The 21,920-nt window shown below is 38.2% G+C and overlaps 5 protein-coding genes across 9 annotated transcripts; 2 read left to right on the top strand and 3 right to left on the bottom strand.

Annotated features, from left to right (window-relative positions):
* On the bottom strand, window positions 1-5,962 carry LOC18766273 (putative SOS response-associated peptidase YoqW). Of its 3 annotated transcripts, none has more exons than XM_020569638.1 (8): window positions 5,953-5,962; window positions 2,494-2,650; window positions 2,260-2,345; window positions 2,003-2,115; window positions 1,723-1,821; window positions 1,342-1,451; window positions 1,164-1,229; window positions 1-543 (listed from the first exon to the last, which is right to left on the bottom strand). In XM_020569638.1, exons 1-8 carry the CDS (start codon window positions 5,958-5,960, stop codon window positions 145-147), a joined length of 1,038 nt encoding a protein of 345 aa, XP_020425227.1. In that variant the 5' UTR covers window positions 5,961-5,962; the 3' UTR covers window positions 1-144. The 3 variants fall into 3 exon arrangements, with proteins under 3 accessions (XP_020425227.1, XP_020425226.1, XP_007199067.1); XM_020569637.1 differs by lacking the exon at window positions 5,953-5,962 and adding an exon at window positions 2,817-3,024; XM_007199005.2 differs by lacking the exon at window positions 5,953-5,962 and adding an exon at window positions 2,817-3,022 and having other exon boundaries at window positions 1,723-1,788.
* LOC18766789 lies at window positions 6,360-8,949 on the top strand. Its single transcript, XM_007200308.2, has 5 exons — window positions 6,360-6,727; window positions 6,833-6,993; window positions 7,167-7,197; window positions 7,810-7,909; window positions 8,461-8,949. The coding sequence occupies exons 1-5, from the start codon at window positions 6,416-6,418 to the stop codon at window positions 8,568-8,570; spliced, it is 714 nt and encodes a 237-aa protein (XP_007200370.1). The 5' UTR covers window positions 6,360-6,415; the 3' UTR covers window positions 8,571-8,949.
* LOC18768349 (AUGMIN subunit 3) lies at window positions 9,148-15,724 on the top strand. Of its 3 annotated transcripts, none has more exons than XM_020569983.1 (18): window positions 9,148-9,590; window positions 9,692-9,728; window positions 9,811-9,914; window positions 10,072-10,267; window positions 10,765-10,831; window positions 11,057-11,160; window positions 11,670-11,754; window positions 11,916-11,973; window positions 12,524-12,655; window positions 12,771-12,840; window positions 13,243-13,300; window positions 13,417-13,472; window positions 13,727-13,879; window positions 14,226-14,325; window positions 14,438-14,579; window positions 14,824-14,899; window positions 14,983-15,078; window positions 15,446-15,724. In XM_020569983.1, exons 1-18 carry the CDS (start codon window positions 9,415-9,417, stop codon window positions 15,575-15,577), a joined length of 1,842 nt encoding a protein of 613 aa, XP_020425572.1. In that variant the 5' UTR covers window positions 9,148-9,414; the 3' UTR covers window positions 15,578-15,724. The 3 variants fall into 3 exon arrangements, with proteins under 3 accessions (XP_020425572.1, XP_007201727.1, XP_020425571.1); XM_007201665.2 differs by having other exon boundaries at window positions 9,158-9,590; window positions 14,226-14,337; XM_020569982.1 differs by having other exon boundaries at window positions 9,161-9,590; window positions 11,919-11,973; window positions 14,226-14,337.
* On the bottom strand, window positions 16,465-17,604 carry LOC18768895 (F-box protein At2g26160). The gene has a single exon (XM_020553583.1). It carries the CDS (start codon window positions 17,602-17,604, stop codon window positions 16,465-16,467), a length of 1,140 nt encoding a protein of 379 aa, XP_020409172.1.
* Window positions 18,321-19,841, bottom strand: LOC18767171 (F-box protein SKIP23; the record flags this gene model as incomplete). The annotated part of the gene is made up of 1 exon (XM_020569984.1): window positions 18,321-19,841. A coding segment is annotated over one exon (741 nt), but the record flags the coding sequence as incomplete, so codon positions are not given.

Below are 21,920 nucleotides of genomic sequence, written 5' to 3'. Positions count from 1 at the left end.
GGGGGGGGGGGGGAGACTACAAGACCATAGATTGATTGCAAAACAGAAAACTTCATCTCTGTCCTCGTACGAATCAAAATTATCAACCCGTGTCCATATAAACGTGGCGTGTACTAAGGAAATCTGAAGTTCTAGCAAACAAAACTAGCTTTTTCCGAAGTACGAAAATAGGGTAGGTTGCTTGTCAACAGAACTCTTCGGGTTAACCTTCTTCTTTGCTGGGCTAGCAGACATCTCACTAGTTTCATAAGCAACTGGCTTAGAGTCAGCCGAAAACTCTTCATAGTCTCGCTTTGTTTGGCCCTTAGATACACCCTCTTGCGATATTGTTTGGCCCTTAGAATCATTCTCACATTTTTCTGTAGAGGCTGGTTGTTCTGTTTTCTCTTTGCCTTCAGGTTCTTCCTTCACGCTTTTTGGCAAATCATTCTTCACAGATGAGTCGTAAAAACTAGTGTCCTTTGGGTTTAATTCTTCTTTTTTGGTTCCTTTCGACATGAAAAACTTTGTGATTGAATTATTCCCCTCTGTCTTCAGCTGTATCTGCAGAAAAATAATACAATCAGTAACTAGCTGTATTGTAATCTTTAGTAAGCAATCATGAACTTGACATATTTTTACCCGCCCAACCCCACCCTAGCTAAAGAAGGGAAATCCCAAATCCTCCGAAAACCTAAAGAAAACAGAATTTGGTCCTACATATCTAAAGTGACAATCAAGACACATTACCAACCCATAAAAACTGGATATAATTAACAAAAAGTTACTCCATAGAAAGCATCATTTTGTTAATTGTATGGACCACTAAACCACACAACACATGATGAGAGGGGAAACAAGTAAAAAAATGCCAGTCTCTAACAAGTTGTTACAACTTGGATGGGGAATGTTACAGCAGGATTCCGTTGTTAGGAAAGTTTTCCATGAGACCACCTAGACACCTTTAACTTGTCACTTCCATAAAGTTTCCATCTCAAATGGAACACTAACTAATGGAAGAAACAAAAGTGAAAGAATCATTTCCTCTGATTCAAAGTTGCCAGTCAAAATTTCTCAGTTTACCCCGACATAGAGATCTTGGTGAAGATTATTGGGTTTAAATCCCTCCTATTGTCCAAATGATAAGCATTATATATGTAAAAGAAAACACAAAACTGTCACACCTCATTGATGCACTCTGGTCCATCAAAAGACACCTTGCCCATTGCTTGTGTCACCGGGTACCATACCTGGTGATTAAAAATTTTAGCATCCAATAAATGTACTTTGAATGTTTGATACTCATCAATACTAAATAGTAAATGTTACGCCTCTCATTTGTAAAGTTCAACAACCACTTACCAAATCTGGACCTTCATATGGTTTAAGTAATGAATCAAAATTGGAAGTTGAAGAACCACTTAGCCATGAGTCGGTAGATCCCTTGTCACCCAAAATAACAGGCATCCTGTCTGTAATGATAAATTAATACTACACAACTTTGGCAAAGAGTGCCACAACAGGAACGCACAAATTAACTAGTTGGAGCAAAGGATTCCACTTAGCACTCTTAACAAGTTCGCGGGGCCAAAGAAATGTAACTACAAAAGTACAAATTATCAGATAAACTGATAGAAAAGAAATTATAGATCAATAAAAGTAATGCATAACCTATAGCAGTATCCAGACATATTACAGTATTAGAAAAGAAATTATAGATCAATAAAACTGAGCAGGACTCACCATGCAGCCACCCTAGAGCTGAAGATGAAGACGTTGTAATGATAGTGAAGGTGTAAAGTTTCTCGCCTACAGGGTAACATACAGTGGATATATCATTGCCTAGATATAAACAAACTTCATTTCAACACATATTGATGAACAAATTTCAGATAAAATTAATTTTAATGAAATTTAATATCACCTAGACCAAAACAAATACAAACATAACAGCAAAACAAATTAACAGAAGTTTTGGTGGTGGGGAGGGGAGTTTACTAACAAAATGTTTGTCACTATCTACCTTCAGAGTTCTCCCAAAAATCATAAAGAGCAGCAAACAGAAGCGGTCGGCCGTCATTAAAGTGGACGTAGTAAGGCTGCTTTTTAGAACCATCTTTTTTCCATTCATAAAATCTGGCCAGTGCCAAATAAATAAATTTTATAAATTAAAAAAAAAAAACTTCAAGCATTGAATAGAAAGAATGAAAAGGAAAGATTCAGAGAGTCCAACACGACAAAAATTGAAAAGATGTCAATCATTGATAGCACAAAACATACCCTTCAACTGCAATGAGGCAGCGGTTTTTAGGAATTAGACGTCGAAAAGAAGCCTTTTCGCAAATGGACTCAGACCTAGCATTAAACTGCAATTTTTTTTTTTCAAACACGAATTACATCTCAACGCAATCCAAGCTTACTTATATGGAAAATCAAGATTGAAATTTTAAGAAAGACAACAAATTTAAACTACCATCACTGGAAAGCATCAACCACAAATGTAACTGCTATTACCATCTTATAGTGATCGGGCTTCTCGGTTTTCTTGGTGAAACTAGGGATCAGCCCCCATTTCATACAGTGAACAACAACGCCGTCGCCGTCTCCTCCGTCTTCTCTACGAACAACAGGCAAATTCGACCCCGGCGACGCATTGAACAGCGGGCGAAACCTTAGCACATACCAAAAAACTCGTTCCAATCAGTAAGATTAAGCAATCAAAGAGACCATAACACGCAAGGAAATCTGTTTGGTTGCTAGGAAAGTAGGAGAAAAGTAAAGTTCGAATTAGAAATTAATAAAGGAAAAAAATAGGAGGAGTTTTGAGTTTTGCTCACCGGTCCATGTTAACAGTACGGACGGGGCCATGGCTGCGGTGGCAAGCCCTAGGGATGTCGTCCGCTCTGAGAGTACAGCGAGCCCTCCCACACATTTTCTCCAAGAAACTGAACCAGGGCGGGAAGCGAGTGTTCTGTGCGCGGTGACTTTTTCTCTGTACCGCACTATAGCTATTGGCCTACTGCTGGAGTGACTGGTGATCGTTGGATATCAACTGAGTTCGAGATTCGAGTTCCTCACAGACCCTGGCAGTTTTCGCGGTTTCCAAATGTTTGATGCTCTGATTTAGACACGTGTAATGGATCGTTACGACTTTCGAAACATTAGTAGTTGGGCAGGGATGGGTTACTGTCTTTTCCAGCCCAATTGGGTCTGCCCAATCCAATTTAGAGGTATGGGCACGACTTTTACCAAGCCCGGTCTAATTCATGGTAAACTAAAAAATTTCGGCCCAAATTGGGTAAAAGTAAACCAAATTAGGCAATTTAGTTCAATTTCCTCCTCTTCGAATAGCGCTTACATAGAAAAAAATTAAAATATTTGTAACCAAAACAAACTAAACTACAACTTACAACTTGGAGACCGACTTCATTAAAAAAATTGTATCGAATTACTTTTTTTTTCTACTCGTAACTTTCTAATCTGGATTTTATCAGTATTTGTAGTAATATTGCATTTCATACTTCATAATACCATTATAATTTTAAAACTAAAATTTCTTAACTCATCTAAATTCATTAACATCTTTGACATGAAGTTTTCTCGATATAATTTTAACGCGTAGTATGAAGTGGCATTTGATATATGTTAGAGATGTAAAGTAGGATTAGTTTGAGAGTCATTCTAGATAAATCAATCAAACCAAAATTCGTGGCGATTAGTTTCAACTCCTTTTCTTTAAGTTTAAATATAAATCGTGCGAAAAAAAAAATTCTGAATTCAAATCTTAACATCCTTATAGTGTGTGTGAGTTTAATATCATCAATAATCTTAAATTCAATTAAATTGAACCGTAATTATAAAAAGTTATCGATAATAAAAACTAAAAAACTGGTTTTGTCGGACTGGGTTGCCCTCGAATTGGTAGAACTGGCGCTGTAACAGTACTCAGCACCAAAGCCGCGAACTGTGCTACCCAAATGCTCACCCTCGCAAAACGACTCAAGAACTCACCTTCATGCTTCCAATCCGCCGTCAACCAAATATGGTGGGTTCGGACTGAGTCCGGCCCCTCCCGGCGTCGGCGAAGGCACAAGTCTCTTGCCCTGGCTATGAGGAAGTCGGAGGAGAAGTCCGAGTGGTGGATAGTCGACGGAGAAATCCACGAGATCGGTGATCACGTGCCTCCACATGAGCGATTCATCATTCCCAGAGATAACATCCCCAACAAGCGTCGAAAGCAGCTCAGAGAATAGTTCATGCGCCGCACTCGCCTTGTTCTCAAAATAGTATGGCCGCGGCTATACCCCTTTCCAAATATTTTAGAGAAATCGTATAGCCACGCGGCTATACTCGGATTTTTTTTTTTTTTTAAGGAATAGTGTAATTGGGCGGCTTTAGTCGATTTTTCAAATTTTTTTCAAGAAATAGTATAGCCGGCGGCTATACTCGGTTTTTCCTAAATTTTTTTTTAGAAATAGTATAGCCGATCGGCTATACTCCGTTTTGCTAATTTTTTAATAGTATCGCCTCACGGCTATACTCGATTTTTATATTTTTTTTTAAAAGGAAATATTATAGCCGGGCGGCTGTACTTGGCTTTGATTTAATATAGCCGCCCGGCTGTACTCGGTCTTTCCTAATTTACAGCCGTCCCCATGCCATTTTAACTATGCAATTAACCCAAACACAATACAAAAACAAATGTCTGAATTTGAGATCAAGCCAAAGTAGTAAGAGAAAAAGTATGATTACCAAAAATGAGAATAGAGACCCAGGAATAGCCAATCATTTGCATACCTCACGTAGAATAGAAATCATAGCTATGTTTGTTTTGCCAGCTCCTGCTGGGGCACAACAAACCTGCAAGTAAATGGAAATCACATTCAAGCATATCATATCAGCACTTTCACTGCAATGGTTTGGTATTCACATAATCAACATAATCAATAGCTTACTAGTATATTTTTTCATTAGTGTAATAAATAGTATGAAATATACCGTTCTGAATACGGTTCAGAGAAATTATGTCCACGAAAATCAGCTTGTGCGAATTCATCTAACTCCGTTATCTCAATCTCACAGCATAAGACAGTAAACAGAAATTGCAATAACAGAAATAGAGGTCAGTAGGTGATAAAAGAAATGGCAAGCAAGGATAATCGTATTTGTTTAACCACCAGCAAATGCTTGGCTATGCTCTTTATCAAATTTAAGTAAGAATATTGAGAACCAGGAAATAAAACTAAAATGATAAACATGACGTAGAATGATGGAACTACAAACTTTTCCCCAGGTTTTCATTTGTGCTGTTGGTGTTGGTGTTGGGGGAATGACCTCCTCATATCCCTCATGCTGCTTCCTCTCAGTTCCACGAGGAAGAGCACTAACTGATAAAGATTAAGGACCTTCACCAAGCGCTAAGAGATTCCATATGTTTTTCCTTTTCAAGAAAGGGGGAAAATCCCCAGACACCAAACCCCAGGACTCTCCTCAAAAAAGCAGCAGCCCAGATTCAAGTTGTGACTTCAAGTAGCCAAACAATCAGCCACAGCATTCCTCTCTCTATGTATATACTGAAGCTTAATCCTTCCAAACAAATTCATGAGCCTTTTACAGTTACTAACTGATTCTATATGTTTTTGATGAAATACTCTGTTTTTTCAAATTGTCTTTTTTTTTTTTTATAAAAGAAATGGGCTATACTCGGTTTCTATAATTCTTTTAAAAGAAATAATATAGCCGCGCGGCTATACTAGTTTTTTTTTTCAAATTGTTTTTTTAAAAAAGAAATTATATAGCCACGGGGCTATACTCGGGTTTTTAAAATTCGTTCCAATCAGTAAGATTAAGCAATCAAACAGACCATAACACACAAAGAAATCTGTTTGCTTGCTAGGAAAGTAGGAGAAAAGTAAAGTTCGAATTAGAAATTAATAAAGGAAAAAAATAGGAGGAGTTTTGAGCTTTGCTCACCGGTCCATGTTAACAATACGGACGGGGCCATGGCTGAGGTGGCAACCCCTAGGGATGTCGTCGGCTCTGAGATTACGCCAGTTCAGAATCATTATAGCCGCTCAGCTATACTCGATTTTTGAATTTTTTTTTAAAGAAATAGTATTGCCGAAAGGTTATACTCGGTTTATTAATTTTTTAAAGAAATAGTATAGCCGACCGACTATACTGGGTTTTTTTGATTTTTTAAAGAAATAGAAAATACAGGGTTTTTTTCCAAATTTTTTAAAAAAAGGAATAGTATAGCCGCGCGGCTATACTCGAGCTAAACTCGCTTTTTCCTACTTTTAACATGGAATAGTATAGCCGCGCGGCTATAAGCGGTTTTTTTTTCCTTCTAATTTTTTTGTTTTGTCAAACCGGGTTTCGCTCAGATTACTAGTACACAGTACTCGGCACCAAAGCCGCGAACTGTGCTTCCCTAATGCTCTCCTTCGCAAAACGACTCAAGAACTCACCTTCATGCTTCCAGGCCGCCGTCGACCAAATCCGGTGGGTCCGGACCGAGTCCGGCCCGTCCCGGCGCCGGCAAAGGCACAAGTCTCCGGCCCTGGCTATGAGGAAGTCGGAGGAGAAGTCCGAGTGGTGGATAGTCGACGGCGAAATCCACGAGATCGGCGATCACGTGCCTCCACGTGAGCGGTTCGTCATTCCCAGAGATAACATCCCCAACAAGCGTCGAAAGCAGCTCAGAGAACAGTTCATGCGCCGCACTCGCCTTGTTCTCAAGGAAACGGTCAGTTCAGAATCAGATTAGAGCTTTCAGTTCTTTTTTTTCCCTTTCCCAAATTGGGTTGTTTGGTGTTTTTGTAAATATGGTTTTACTCTTTTGCATTGAAAGGAACATGAGCCTTGGTGCAAAAGGTACATGGAACTCTACCAGGAGCTTCGAGAAAATTGGGAGAGGCTGTATTGGGACGAGGGTTACTCCAAAAAAATTGCCATGGACCATGCGAATTACGACTCTGCTGAAGATGATGACCATGATTTCTCTCCGTACAGGTGTTTCTGCTTGACTAATTTCTGGGATTGTTTTCAGTATTTCAAGAATTAATATGAAAGAAGAGAAGTTAATTGAAAATCCCAACTGATTTATTTGTGTAAAATCTCACTTTCCATTGTGTTGTATTATGACATCCAGGCCCTGATTTTACTTTGTTTTGCTTGTGTTTCAGGAGCAAGCGGTCCCATAGCGAGCCATTCAAGGTACGAATTTGATACAATCAGTTTTGGACCTGATAGATAGATGATATAGCTCTGAAGATAGTTAAATAAATACATGGGCTCTCTGTGCACCTACACCTGAATAATTACACGTTAGGAATAATAAGTAGGCAGCCCCACATTTCACATAGTTTTCCATTATCAGCAGAGTTCTATACATTCATATAACCTGCAATCCTGAACCTAATATATTGTTTGTATTATCTTCAAAAGTTTCTTCTTTGTGTTGTTGTGAATGTGATTGTTTCTCTCTGTCCGCATGCGGTAAATGAAGCCATTCCAAGCAAACTTTGTAACCAAAGTAAATAGGATTTTGTCATCGAATAGCCAGTTCAATTCATTTGATCAGTCACCTAGTTGCCTGTTAACACTTGTACTTCATCATGTCATGGTTCTCTAGATTCCTTGTCATGCTCTTGATTATTGATGTGACACCATGATTTGTTTTTGGTGTAAGATACCCTGTAGTCATGGTACTACTTACTATACAAGAGGGTTGCTTGTGATATCTCTTGCTTTAGATCTATTTGAGTACTTTGGTCCTTTGGATATTTATGTGTGACTCTTCACTCAACTGACTTGATTTTGTTGCAGGACAATGGTTTCGGAAACAGGCAAGGCGATACCTGGGAAAAGGTCAACCAGATTCGAGATAAGTTCGAGTATGACAGAGAAAGGAGAATGAGAGAGAAAGGTCAGTTTAACGTAGTTTGAAAAGTTTTGTGTTGTGAACTTTTGCTTTTGTGATTTGGTTTTCAGATTAAAGTTGGCCCGTTGTACTACAGTAGTTGAAGAATGTTCTTTTACAGATTCTCTATAAATATCTTTGATTGTAGATTGAGCACGGTTAGATTATTTGGTATTCATTAGTTGGATTCTCCAGGTCTATGCTCAAGTCTTTTTTAGATTGCTATTTTTGAAAGGGCTATAAAACTTCAAAAATTATGTTGATTGACAATTTAGTGTGCTAAGAATTCCAGATTTTGACTATTGATCCATTCTACATATTGTAGCCGCTAGAGAGCTGACTATTCACATTTCTATTTCTTGCAATTTGAGAAAGATGGTCATATGAACATACAATTTGCAAACTGTGTAAAAGGATGATGTATTTCAAATTGACATTAAATATGCCCTAGATATGCTAATCTTCTTTTTCCTCATTTCCTTTTCTGTTCAATAATTTCAGTTGGAAAATTGTCTAAAGTGTGCAGTTCTCATTAGTTTCATGTATTTGAGTTGCAGCATTTGCACCCATGTCTGGAGAACGTGCTTCTTCTAACTTCCATGATATGAACTCCCGGAGACAGCCATTTGACACCCACAGATACTTCCCAGATAATGAAAGAGAGTGAAGAACTGCAAATGGGGTCTATGCACTTGTATATGTATCACGACTCACGAGAGGCTCGGAATGGTGCTTCATTTCCATATTTCATCTCTTCCTCAACTGTCACTGTGACACTTCTGACATCTATCCTACTGCTGAAACCAGGCAGCTTAATCGTGTAACCGTTGGCATATTTGAATTGACTGATACTGTGCTTCCAAAATGCATAGGAATTTTGTGATTTTGAGCAAAATATCAGGAGAATCGAAGGGGTTTAGGCTAGAGAACCATGAGTGTTGCTTGACGTTGTCATATGATATGCAACAATATACATGGGACTGTTATAAACGTTTTAACAATATCTTTTGATGATGCTATTGTTTGTTTTGTAGCCATATGATTTTTTTGTATGTTTTTTTTAAAATTGGAAATAGTATATTTTAAGTGAGAACAGCAATTTTAATTCACAAATTTGCATAATTAAGATTGATTTGATCATATAATTACGAAGTTTGTAAATCGTCTTTAGCTGCCCAGCAGTTCAAACTTTCATGTCAATTGAAAACGAAGCGAAAAGGACAAGTTTGTCCACAACGTACAACTAACAGAAGCACGTAGTACTCATCATCCGCCGAAATAACAAAATGCAATCGTAAACGGCAAAACAAAACTTTGAATTAATTGTGAGGCAAAACGAAGGAGACGACGTCAATTTGCAGAGGCCGGCGCCAAAACGTCCCAAACTTCACTATCTCTCTCTCTCTCGCTGACAAAATTTTGAAATTGAAAGCTGAAAAATCACAAGATCTGATTCCGAGGGACCGCCATTGGCGACAGAAGAAGAGCAAAGATAAGATAAGGATCGGGAAATGAGCGGGGCGACGCTGTGCGCTCTGTTGGGTGAATTAGGGTACGAAGGGGCTGATGCATTGGACCCTGACAGCTTCGAATGGCCTTTCCAATACGACGACGCACGACCCATCCTCGACTGGATCTGCTCCAGCCTTCGACCCTCCAACGTTCTCTCTCTCCCCGAGCTCTCACAGTTACTCTCTTTCTCTCTCCCAATTTGCTGTCATTTGGTTGAATTTTAGAATTTGTAATTTATTATTAAGCGAAAATTTGTATTTGTTTTTTCTTGTTTAGGTACGAGCAGTTTCTACAGGAAGGGAAGCTATTGGAGGTAGAAAATTACCATGGTTGAGTTTTCATATGTTGTGTTCAAACTTCGTAAGTATATGCATTGATACTTGGTGACTTTACAGGGGGAAGATTTGGACTTTGCTTATGATAGCATTTCAGCTTTTGCTTCCAGGCCAGATAACCAGGAGGCAGTTTTCGCAGCTGAGGAGGGACTCAAAGATATCCGGTACCATACTTTTACCACACAGTGTTCACATTTATTTGTGACGCATTAGTTAATATGTATCTTCTGGCCTATATATGAGGATTAAGATGATACTTTGGTGTGATATATCACTGCGGTATCCTGCTCCCGCTACTTATGGATTTCTTTTCTTCCTTAGGGATGCAACTCAGGCATATAAAGCTGAAGCTCTACAGTTGCAGAGACAGCTTAGGCACCTGCATTCTCAATTCGACATGCTTACTGGTCAGGCTTCTGCTTTGATCCAAGGGAGACGGGCTCGAGTTGCTGCAACATCTACTGTCAATGGGCATCTGGCAACTATAGATGATAGCCTTTCTGCAAGAAATTTGCAGGTATATTAGGGAAAAAAGCATTCGGAATGGATTTTGTCATTTTCTTGACTATGTTGGAAAAGGAATACTTTTGACATCGATTGTGTTGCAAATTGAGGACAGTGGTTATTGATAAGTTTGATGCATATAGTTTTTCCAATATTATCAATATGTTTGATTGGGTTTGGTTTTCCATAGATTCATGCATACTTATGCATGCATATATATACATATATTATAGAACCATTCACATGTGAATGTCCATTGGTGAGCATGTGAGTGATCGTTCAAATGCCCACTGAAATTTCCGCATGCTGACGTCTGCAGTTGAACCTGCATCTATGTACACACACATGCACACAGGCATATGTGTGTGAATGTAAGATCAATACAAGCTCATAAAATTATTAGTTTGATGCATGGATTTTAATTAATTTTTCAAAGAGAAAAGTACTTGTAGAAATATATTGCCACGTAAAATTTCACGATTTTTTTTTAATTCTTTCATTGTAATCTAGATGAATGCAGTTCTTGGAAGGATGGCTTCTACAGCACAAGAGTTGGCTCATTATCATTCTGGAGACGGTATTATTCTTTTACCTTATAGTACTTATGTTGACTATTTGAACATTTTGGACAATCTTTGTTGTTTAATTCTCAGTTTTATGTTCTGCATTGTATTACGAGAATAATCATGCACAACTGAAGGAAGAATCCCAGATTTTTTTTTTCTTTGAAATTGAAAAGAAGGAAGAATCCAATATCACTTTTCTGCTTCCTCCTAATGATGAGTTTTAGCTCTACTTGCAGGGGATGGCATCTATTTAGCTTACTCAGACTTTCATCCATACTTAATTGGAGATTCATCGTGTATCAAGGAGCTAAATCAGTGGTTTGCTAAGCAGTTGGATACGGTGTGTATTTCCTCCTTTAAGGCATTGCTAATCTTAATTACTGATGACGTACGAGTGTGCATCTTTTTTCTTTTCCAGCTTAAAGCATTGCTAATCTAATTGGTGATGGATCGGTGTGTCAGTGTTGCTTTGCAACTTACTTTTCAGATATTCATTAAAACTTTGTGCCACCTGTTATTTCTAGAATCCTCTGCATTGGGAAGTAGACTATAAACTCTCTTCCAGTTTTCCAGTCTTTTGTGAATAATTTCAAAATTGCTATTTATATACAGAGTTCTAGTATTCATATTTCAAAGTAGCTCATCTCATGGAATTATATCTTTGTTAGTATTGCTAATCGTCTGGATGACTTCTTAAAACCTCGTCTCTTGTAGATTTCTTTGATCCCTATCTCTTATTGTTTTCTCCAGTTTTTCTCTTGTGTTCTCCCCATATACTAGAATTGCACCTTTAAGAAAGAATACTTTAGTTACTAAAAGATCAAAAGTCTTACTGTGTGAAATGAACAGGGACCTTTTCGTTTAGTTGCTGAAGAGGGCAAGTCTAAGTGTTCGTGGGTGAGTCTTGAAGACATCTCAAATATCATCGTAAGAGGTAATATTTCCTGTTGCTTTTCCAGCTTTATTTTCACGCTTTTATTTTTTCCCTTCTCTCCCCATTATCTAGAGTTGCCTAGGTATCCAGATATCTTATGACGTTTTAACTTATATAAAGTAGCAAATATTGAGTCCTTTTATTTGGTGCGTTGATTGCAGCAGATTTAGAAAAATCCCATCATCAGCGTGTCTCTGAGTTGCAACGGCTTCGTTCAATGTAAGTAACATTCTTCCGCTATTCACAGAGTTTCTAACTTATATTGATTGATATGTATGTTACCTACTTATTTGTTCAGAGAGGTCTCAGATTCACTACATCCTCTATAAGAAATTAGAACAATGGCTGTTATCATTTACTTTGATCCCTTTTGTTGATAAATTTTTTTTAGAAAGAAGGTACAAGAAGTTGACAGTTTGATTTTCATAATCAGAGTTAGAGGGCATATTCTAGTAGTTAATTATTTTACTCTTCTGAGACTTGAGAGGTACAACTTTTTTATACATTTATTCTATTTTATCTTTCTCCAACACATTCCTTGATGTGATGTGGTATTTGATAATTCAACCCTACTTTTGTTGTTTGGATTATTTTTTCTATTTCTGGTTGATTAGGTTTTAAGCCTTTCTTGGAAAACATGAGATCAATAATTTTTAGAGGAGCCGCAGTTTGACTTTTTCTCGTGGTCAGGTCATGCTGACAATGTTGTTTTTGATAATCTTACAATCCCTGCAGTTTGACTTAATTGTAACTGTTGAATTATGCGCAGTTTTGGGACAAGTGAAAGACAATGGGTGGAAGCCCAAGTTGAGAATGCTAAACAGCAAGCAATTCTAATGGTGCTTAAATCTCAAGTATCATCAGATGAAGCGCACATTCATCTTGATCTTCATTCCCTTAGGTACAATGCAGTTTTACTCATCAATTCATTATGCTTTGTAGTAGACTTTTAAGTTTCTTATCATCAACATTTCACAATATTTTTGGAATAAAGAGTATCTAATATATGTGTACAGGAGAAAGCATTCAGAACTTGTTGGAGAACTATCAAATTCTTATCACAAGGAAGAGAAGTTGTTATCTGAGGTTTGTTAAGTTTACTACGTTTTACCTGCTATGTCCGAATTTCCAAAATCTTCTGCGGACAAGTTGAATTCCAACTTTAGTCATAGGGAGGAGTCACATAAGGAAAAATATCATGGCAATGCTACCTGCTAATCATGTTGCTTGTATTCATTCTTTTATGTATTCCTCCTGGAGCTTATGAACTGCTCAATTTAAGCATTTAAAATTTCCTTCCATTGTTTTGTCCTTTCTCCTCTTCTGAGGTTCTCTATATGCTTTTTATTCTTGGGGTGTGGAGTGCATATTTTGATACTCTTAAAAGATTCTTCTTTACAATGTGCTTCTTTCTGCCTTCAATATGCTTCATTTCATTGATTTAGTTTGAGTGTATAATCTTAGACTTACTGTGTATTTCTTTTTAAGACTATTCCGGATCTTTGTTGGGAACTGGCTCAACTCCAAGACACGTATATATTGCAAGGTATTATTTGTAACTATACCATTCTAGAAGTGCAGAGTGAAACAACATCAAATTATTTTTCTTTATTGGCGAGAAAGCTCTTTTTTGCTAATGTGATCTGATTTATCAATTTGTAGGTGATTATGACTTAAAGGTCATGCGACAAGAATATTATATTAACCGGCAGAAAGCGGTATGGTTAGCTACCTGTCTTTTTGTTTTTGTTTTTGTTTTAATGTGATTTTGTAGATGTTTGTTTGATCCAAAGGTCTGGCTTTGAAAATAATTGATTGCAGTATGTGAAGCAATTATATGAGAACAGTGTTCAGTTTCATAATTAATTTTTGCACTAGTTGTGTTAGCACAATTAAAAGAGCAATGAGTTCATATCACAAAGCTTCCTGATCTTCTGGACTAACATTTCTTTGTTTCAATTTCTCTTGGCAGTTTATAAATCATCTTGTTAATCAGCTTGCAAGGCATCAGTTCTTAAAAATAGCTTGTCAGCTGGAAAAGAAAAACATGCTCGGAGCATACTCCTTGCTTAAAGTTATTGAATCAGAGGTGCAAGCCTACCTATCAGCAACAAAAGGCCGTGTGGTATATATTAATCCATCTATCACCTTTATAAATTATTCTCTCTTATCTCTTAGATTTTAGTTATTTTCCCACTATATCTCCTCCCTTCCTTCTTAATCACTGAAGGAATTGAAGCAAATAGTTTATTGGTCATAAGATCATGCATTTTACTGTTAAATGAAATTCTAGATGCACCCAAAACTTAAGTGATAAGACATCTTAATGGAATACTGTTATGAATTTGCTCAGAACTGGGTAGTGATTATGCTTCATATTATTTGGGAAACCTTGCTTTTGGTGGCATGCTTCAATCCTTCATTTTTTTCCCCTAATAATGGCTGATGATGGTTCTTTGTTATCATTATAGGGTCGTTGCCTGGCACTAATTCAAGCTGCATCTGATGTACAAGAACAGGGAGGAGTGGATGATCAGGATCACTTTTTGCATGGTGTCAGAGATCTTTTAAGTATCCATTCAAGTAATGACAGCACATTAAATTTGGATAAACGTAAACTTTGTTAGATTTTCTATTAATCCTATTACTCCTTTTTCTTTTGCTTATCTGCACTTTTCATTAGATGCTCAAGTTGGGCTATCAACATATGTATCAGCTCCGGGTATTGTTCAGCAGATATCTAGTCTTCATTCAGACTTGATGACCCTTCAGTCTGATCTTGAGAACTCTCTTCCAGAGGACAGAAATAGATGTGTCAATGAGCTGTGAGTTACTCCAGTTTTTCTGAATCATCAAGAGTATTAGTCTAACAGTTATTGACTGGGCCTTTAAATAGGCGTGTGAAAATGAATTAACATACCTTGTATTGTCTGGGGTACATTTCAATACTCTTTCCAGCTGCCAATTTTGTCTGCTTTGTGCACAGAAGTATCTATGATGAATTTGTGTGTGTTGTTCTTCATCCCTTTTTTATGGGAAAGCATCTCATTTCTTTGTAATTTGTATTAGGTGCACTCTAATTCAAAGTTTGCAGCAATTGCTATTTGCATCTTCGACAACCGCACAACCGATACTGACCCCTCGGGTATGACCTCACCATTACACTTATATTTTCTGTTCTTGCCTTTGTTCCTATGCGAAGGTTATATCTTTTTATTTTTCTTCCAGCCATTGATGAAAGAGCTTGATGAAATGGAGAAGATAAATGCAAAACTCTCCGCTGCAGTTGAAGAGGTGACACTGGAGCATCGCAAGAAAAATGAGGTGAGCTTTGTTTATATGTTTCTCTCTGTCTGTCTCCTGATTGGAGTATGATTTTGCACTGTGAGCACAAATAAGGTCTTGCTGTAGGCTTTCGAGATCTAGACTCGGTGTTAAATGTGGTGAAAACATACAAACACGTACATGATAAGAATTTGGCTAATTTTTACACAAAATTAACGAAGTTATCTTTCTAGTTGCTCCCTAACTAATATTCTATTTAAGTTATACAACTGAATTAGCTACAGATTTGAAAATCGCGGTCAGACACAGACGCATAGATTGGTTTAGTTTAACTCTTTCCGGACCTTGATCCTGTTATTGGTGATATAAACTACTCACATGTAATGTAATGGTATATGGCGTGCAGATTGTAAAACATCACGCCAAGGAAATCGGGCTTCAACGGGGTGTCTTTGTTGATTTCTTCTGTAATCCTGAGCGTCTGAGGAGTCAAGTTCGGGAGCTAACTGCACGTGTCAGAGCTTTGCAGGTTTCATAATTCTTGTATATATACATATATACACACACATTGTCTCTGCCTGTGTGTGCGAGAGAGAGAAAGAGAGGTTGGTGCCTCTGTCCTCAAATCCATTATTCCATGTCTATGAATGTGTGATTGTGCATTTTTTTTCTTCTTCTTGTTCAACATTAACGATGCGCCTTTTCTCTCGTTCATACCAGTTAGGTTAAGCTAAAAAATAATAAAAGAAACGAACCTAAATTTTATAAAAATTTTTAAAAAAAAAAAAAAAAAAAGACCCCTTTCAGCCATAGCTAAGAATAATTTACTGTGTAAGGTTGGGTTTGAGAATTAGTTTCGACATTTTGTCGATGAAATGGCTGACCATGAATATTATTCGGCTGGAAATGTACGAGGTTTGATAGTCTGATGCTAAATTGTTCAGAGAATGAGAAGTGTTTTTTTTTTTTTTTTAATAAATCAAAATCAAGCCGGGTATGAATATTGAATTGTGTTTTCATTAACGATGCACTTCTCTTGTTAACATCAGTTCAAATATCAGTTTCAATTGTTACAGGAGGGTTTATTTTTTGGTTGAATTGTTACAAGAGGGTAGCAGTTATAATACAAAGCAAGAATTTTGAGGTGTTTGGTGTAACATTTTGAATTCCAATGTTATCCTTCAAATAACGTTAAAATTTAGGAAAATAGCTAAAAAGGGAAGAAGTAGCCAAATAATTAAATCAGTTATGTTAAACAAACGAACAAATAAACAAATACAGGGAGAACAAGAAAAACGAAAAGAAAGTATGTGACAAACCTATCATAATCCTAACTCATTTCAACACCTTCCCTCGCCATTTGGACAAACCCAAGGCTTAAGGTTTTACAACTTTATTCCTAAGAGTTGCCGGAGGATTTCTCCTTTAGGAACTCGGCTGAATCCAGAAACACGGTGTCCCAAAGGTAGGGAATTTTGCTTCTTTCAAAGCAAAACTAGGGGAGCCAAAGTGCTGCTCAAATCTTCCATCTTCCATGTGAAAAATACCCATGTTTATGTTCTCTTTTGAACGTACGAGCCAATCACCCCACTTGGGATACATGTACTGGCGATATATACATGAAAAAAAGTATATGCAATTCGGCTTGCATCCATAGTCCGAGGCCATAACAGAGAACGAATAATTATTATCACCCAAAAATAGGGTTCTGTTACCCAAGTCCTTCACTTCCGATTTTGACGGCCTCTTCCCATCCCTCAACACCTTAGAAACCCTAAACCTAGGAGCTTGTCGGTATATATCTCCGTAAGAGAAAACTACTAATAAGTCCCCTGCTGATTCCACCATATATGTCTTTGTGCCAGAAGAACCATGTACATGTCGACGTAGGCGTAGCCACGCTTGAACAACCACCCTTGTCTTTGCTTGCTTAGGGTTTTCAATGTCGAAAACCGAAACCCCATTATAGCACGTGGCATAAAATCGTCCCTTATAACAAGTTATATCCAGTGGATGTTCCTCTAAAACCATACTTGTCCAATATTTATGTTCTCTTGGTTTGCAAAATGCCAAATGTTTATGGTCATAAAGAACCATGATTGCAAAATCTGATGTCCAAGAAGGGTTTGATGATAACACAAATTTCTTTACCGTATGAAAGTATGACATGTTTGTTGGTGAAAGTCGTCCATCAGAATCTCTAAAATCAGGCAACTTTATTTGGGCTCGATTGAAAGGATGCAACAGAGTAAATTTCAAACCTTCTAAAGTGATCAGCCATCCTGAACAATAACACAATAGTTTGCCCTCGGCTTCTGGCAGATTGACCTTCTGAACCTTATCTTTTGTGAAGCTGTACAACTCACGGATGGCATTGGCAGCTCCATCTTCCCCCGGGAGCATAAGGAATGGATGTGATAATCGACCAGTAAAGTTTTCCTTCGTTGCGACCGATCTCCATGGTTTGCAAACTGCACCAAAAGCAGCAAAATCCTCCATGAAAGCTATCCGGTTGGCGATGGAGATAACAAGTTCTTGAGGAAGATCAGACCAGTCAGCCCCCATCAGGGTTTTTCTTTTTCGGTTACAGGCCATCTTCAAAACCTACCAATTTCCCTGCACAACTCACTGTTTATTGAAAACGTGGTGTACTTACAAAGAGAAGGCTTAATGGAGCACTATGTGTAGAAGAGAGGAGAGGCTTGCAACGCAAGAGTTTGGCCGATTTATGTTTTTATATGATGCTGCTGTATATATACTTTCCCACTGGCTGATTATATACGCTGCTATGGTTGGGTTTTTCTTTTGGGCGCCGACTCGTGGTAGAAAAATTCTTTGGTGAAGCAGTCTTATGGGCCTACCCTCTGTGTTCAGGTCAGATGTGTTTGTGGGTCCAGCCCGATTGTGAAAGGGTACGTCACATGATAAATAAATTTCTTTTTACACAAACGATATTTTACTTTAATTTAATCTAAATTATGAAAACAGAGATTTGAACTCAGATACATATTTTTTAAGTGGAAGAATAAAACAGGGTGACTTTTATTCCTGTTCACACAAAAACGCACAGTTTCAATAAAGAAACAGGTGGAAAAGGCATCATCTTCTAACACAAATGCAAAGGACGCGAGGTTGCAGGCAAAAATAGGACAGAAGGCAGACCTCTGGAGCATTTCAGCGAATGTGTGATTGTGTTTTCATTAACGATGCACTTTTCTCAATATCAGTTTCAACTGTTCCAAGAGGGTGGCAAATATAATACAAAGCAAGAATTTTTGAGCTGTTTGGTGTAACTTTTTGGAATTCCATTGATATTCTTTTTTTTTTCTTTTTCTTTTTGGATGAAATAAGGAGGGAAAAAAACCCCAAAAAGAAACAACTAACTAATACAAATCAAACGAGACCTATCAAGGGTTTAGCGAGGCCTAACATATTATCCACTAAGAAGGAGGTAACCCGGGCAGGAGCATCATCAAAATAGCAAACTCCTAGGTCTAAATTGGAGCTCCAGTTAGCCATACAATCTGCTACAAAATTCTATTATCTGTAAACATGAGCAAGGTGACAGTTGCCAATACGCCTCATAAGAACACAACAGCTATCCACCAACACAGCAAGAGGGTGACAATTCAATGTACCAATTTGCTGAACAAGAGACACAGCAATTGCAGCATCCACCTCAACAAGAAGATTAGAGATACCATTGTCCAAGGCCAACTAAAGCCCAAAATATAATCCCCAAACCTCAACCTCCAAAATCTGGCCTTGACCCAAGTTCACAGCAAAGCCAGCAATCCAAACACCAGAGGAATCGCGAATAACCCCTCCTGCTCCAATAAGACCTGAGGCACTCTTCCCAGAGCCATTCCACATTCAGTTTTAATTGGCCAAGTTCAGGAGGGTTCCAAGCAAAAAAGCCTGCACTCTATCAGCCTCCTTAACAGAATCACTATTAGCCTTAATCCAATCAAAAGCAGCAGAATTCCATTGATATTCTTCACTACAAAGAGAAAAGTAACTTTCCAAAAAAAAATAAAAAATTTCCTCACTCGCCATTTGGACTAAACCCAAGGGCTTAAGCACATTCGACTTTGTTTTTTCCTGTAACTCCCTGTGACTTTGTTGGTAGTTGGCGCAAAGCAAGAATTTCCCTCTAAAAATTTCGGTTGAATCCACAAACAAGGTGTCCCAAAGGTAGGGAACCTTCTTTGTTCCCAATAAAAGTGTTCCTGAATTCTTCCATTTTTCATATGAAAAATACCAATGTCTATGTTCTCTCTTGAAGGTAAAAGATAGTTATGAGGCTGCCGGGAATATATGTACTGCTGAGATATGTATGAAAAAAAGTATATGCAATTCGGCTCGCATCCAGAGTAGTCCGAGGCCAAAACAGAGAATGAAGTATTATTATCACCCAAAAATAGGGTTCTATTACCCAAGTCCTTCACTTCCGAGTCTAACTGCCAATTGCCATCCCTCAAAGGCACCTTGAAAACCCTAAACTTAGGAGCTCGTTCGTAACCTTCTTCATGAGCCGAAACTACTAATAAGTCCCCTGCTGACTCCACCAAAGACTTCACTCTACCAGGAGAAATATGTACAAGTAGTTCCCTTGGCAGCCGTGGAACAACAACCTCAGTTTTTGCTTCCTTGGTAGGGTTTTCAATGTCGAAAACCGAAACCCTCCCATTATGGCTTACGGCATAAAATCGTCCCTTGTAACAAGTTATATCAACTGGATGTGAACTAAATCCATACTTGTCCAATATCGATCCTGACTTGGTTTGCAAAATGCCAATTGTTTACAGTCATAAAGAAGCATGATTGTATAATCTGATGTCCAAGCAGGGTTTGATGAGAGGACAAATTTCTTTATGGCATGAAAATCTGTCATGCTTACTGGTGAAAGTTTTGCACTAGAATCTGTAAAACGAGGCAACTTAATTTGTGAACGATTTAAAGGATGCAGCAGATTAAATTGCAAACCTTGTAAAGTGATTAGCCATCCTGAACAAGAACAACATACTTTGCCCTCAGCTTCTGGCAGATTGAGATCGCGAACCTTACAGTCTGTGAAGCTCTAAATCTTACGGATGGCAGCTCCATGTTCCTGTGGGAGCATAAGAAATGGGCCCTGATGTTTTAATCGACTGGTAAAGTTTTCCTTGGCCGCGGCTGATCTCCATGATTTGCAGACTGCACCAAAAGCAATAAAATCCTCCAAGAAAGCTATCTGTTTGGCAATGGAGACGACAAGTTCTTGAGGAAGACCCGACCAGTCAGCCACCGTGGTTTTCAGGTTACAGGCCATCATCAAAGTTTGTCAATTCCCCTACACAACTCTCTGCTTATGAAAACGTGAAAGTGAATTGGGGCTACAAAGAAAAGGATTTTGAGAATCTAATCAAGATGGCAAAAGAAAATCAAATTCGTCGAAAAAGGAAAATTTGAGAGGTTGTCCTATATCAGATCCACTGCTGGGTCAGCAATACAAGATAATATTGGAAAACCCTAAGAACCAAATCTTACTTGTTCTTTAATGAGAGAGAGGCATAGAGACGGCAAGAGGAGAGAAATGATGGTGGTTGTGATGCGAATGACGACTAGGCTTGCCTTGGATTGTCTGAGAAACAGAGTGGCTGTCTGAGATTGGGATTAGATGGGATTGGGGTTGGAGTGGTGGTGGTGGGTGGCTTTGGGTTGGTTGTGCTTGTGGTCTGATGGTAAATTGGGGGAGGACGAGAGGACGAGAGTGAGAGGGAGACGAAGAAGTTTTTTTTTTTCATTTTTTAGTATCTTATTTTTTGGATTAATTTATTCAAAATTTCTTAAGTAATTATATAATTTAATTCTTCTTTTTTTTTAATAAGAAATGGTATAGCCGGCCGGCTATACTGGGTTTTTAAAATTATTTTTGGAGAAATAGTAACGCCGTGCGGCTATACTCAGTTTTGTTATTTTTTAGAGAAATAGTATAGCCGATCGGCTATACTCGGCTCCATATTTTTTAAGGAATGGTACAGCCGGCCGGCTATACTCGATATTTTTTTTAAACGAATCATACTCGGCTCTGTATTTTTTCAAGGAATAGTATAGCCGAGCGGCTAGACTCGTTCTATTTTTTCAAAAGAGTATAGCCAGAGCTATACTCGGTTTTCATGGCAAGTTCTTGCAGAGGCACCCTGCCAAATCTGGATAGCTTCGTATGTTTGCTTTGCATTGCAGCTTTCTGCTACCGTTTTCAACCGACCATGCTGAATTCTGCTGACCATGCTCTTTGTAGTTCATACAAAAGAAAAGGCCTTTTCCAGAAACACGGTTTCCCCCAGTAAGGGGACCAAAAATGTTTCTCAGCTGTTCCATCTTCCATATGAAAAACACCGAAAACCCAGTGGCCATATAATGTGAATAAAAAGTATATGCAATTGGGCTTGAATCCAGAGCAGCACGAGCTGACAATAGAGAATGAAGGACTATCACGACCCAAAAATAGGGTTCTATTACCCAAGTCCTTCACTTCCGAGTCTAAGTGCCACTTGCCATCCCTCAAAGGCACCTTGAAAACCCTAAACTTAGGGCTTGGGAGGTCGTCTCTGAATTCGTTAGTGAAAACCACTAATAAGTCGCCTGCTGATTCCACCAGATTTACCTTTCTACGAGCTGAAGGCAGAACTTCTCCTGGCACCGCTGGAACAACAACCTTTGCCTTTGCTTGCTTAGGGTTTTCGGTGTCGCAAACCCAAACGCTCCCATCACCGCTCACGGCATAAAATCGTCCCTTATAACAAATTTTGAAATCAAAATCTGACATGATTATTAAGGAATGGAACCTGATGTGTTATTCGACTGGTGAAGATTTCCTTGGTGGCGGCTGATCTCCA

The sequence above is a fragment of the Prunus persica genome, chromosome G8 (assembly GCF_000346465.2).
Source record: "Prunus persica cultivar Lovell chromosome G8, Prunus_persica_NCBIv2, whole genome shotgun sequence".
Classification (NCBI taxonomy): Eukaryota; Viridiplantae; Streptophyta; class Magnoliopsida; order Rosales; family Rosaceae; genus Prunus; species Prunus persica.
Note: the sequence above shows the minus strand (reverse complement) of the source record. Positions and strands in the feature narration are given on the sequence as shown.

Coding starts and splice junctions, on each gene's coding strand:
- LOC18766273 (XM_020569637.1), bottom strand. CDS start 2,911: ATGTGTGGGAGGGCTCGCTGTACTCTCAGAGCGGACGACATCCCTAGG. Junction 2,346..2,493: donor AGCCCGATCACTATAAGATG/GTAATAGCAGTT, acceptor AAAAAATTGCAG/TTTAATGCTAGGTCTGAGTC. Junction 1,822..2,002: donor TTTTTGGGAGAACTCTGAAG/GTAGATAGTGAC, acceptor GTTTATATCTAG/GCAATGATATATCCACTGTA.
- LOC18768895 (XM_020553583.1), bottom strand. CDS start 17,604: ATGGGGGCTGACTGGTCTGATCTTCCTCAAGAACTTGTTATCTCCATC.
- LOC18766789 (XM_007200308.2), top strand. CDS start 6,416: ATGCTCTCCTTCGCAAAACGACTCAAGAACTCACCTTCATGCTTCCAG. Junction 7,198..7,809: donor CCCATAGCGAGCCATTCAAG/GTACGAATTTGA, acceptor ATTTTGTTGCAG/GACAATGGTTTCGGAAACAG. Junction 7,910..8,460: donor AAGGAGAATGAGAGAGAAAG/GTCAGTTTAACG, acceptor TTTGAGTTGCAG/CATTTGCACCCATGTCTGGA.
- LOC18768349 (XM_007201665.2), top strand. CDS start 9,415: ATGAGCGGGGCGACGCTGTGCGCTCTGTTGGGTGAATTAGGGTACGAA. Junction 9,729..9,810: donor AGGAAGGGAAGCTATTGGAG/GTAGAAAATTAC, acceptor GTGACTTTACAG/GGGGAAGATTTGGACTTTGC. Junction 12,656..12,770: donor CTTGATCTTCATTCCCTTAG/GTACAATGCAGT, acceptor ATATGTGTACAG/GAGAAAGCATTCAGAACTTG.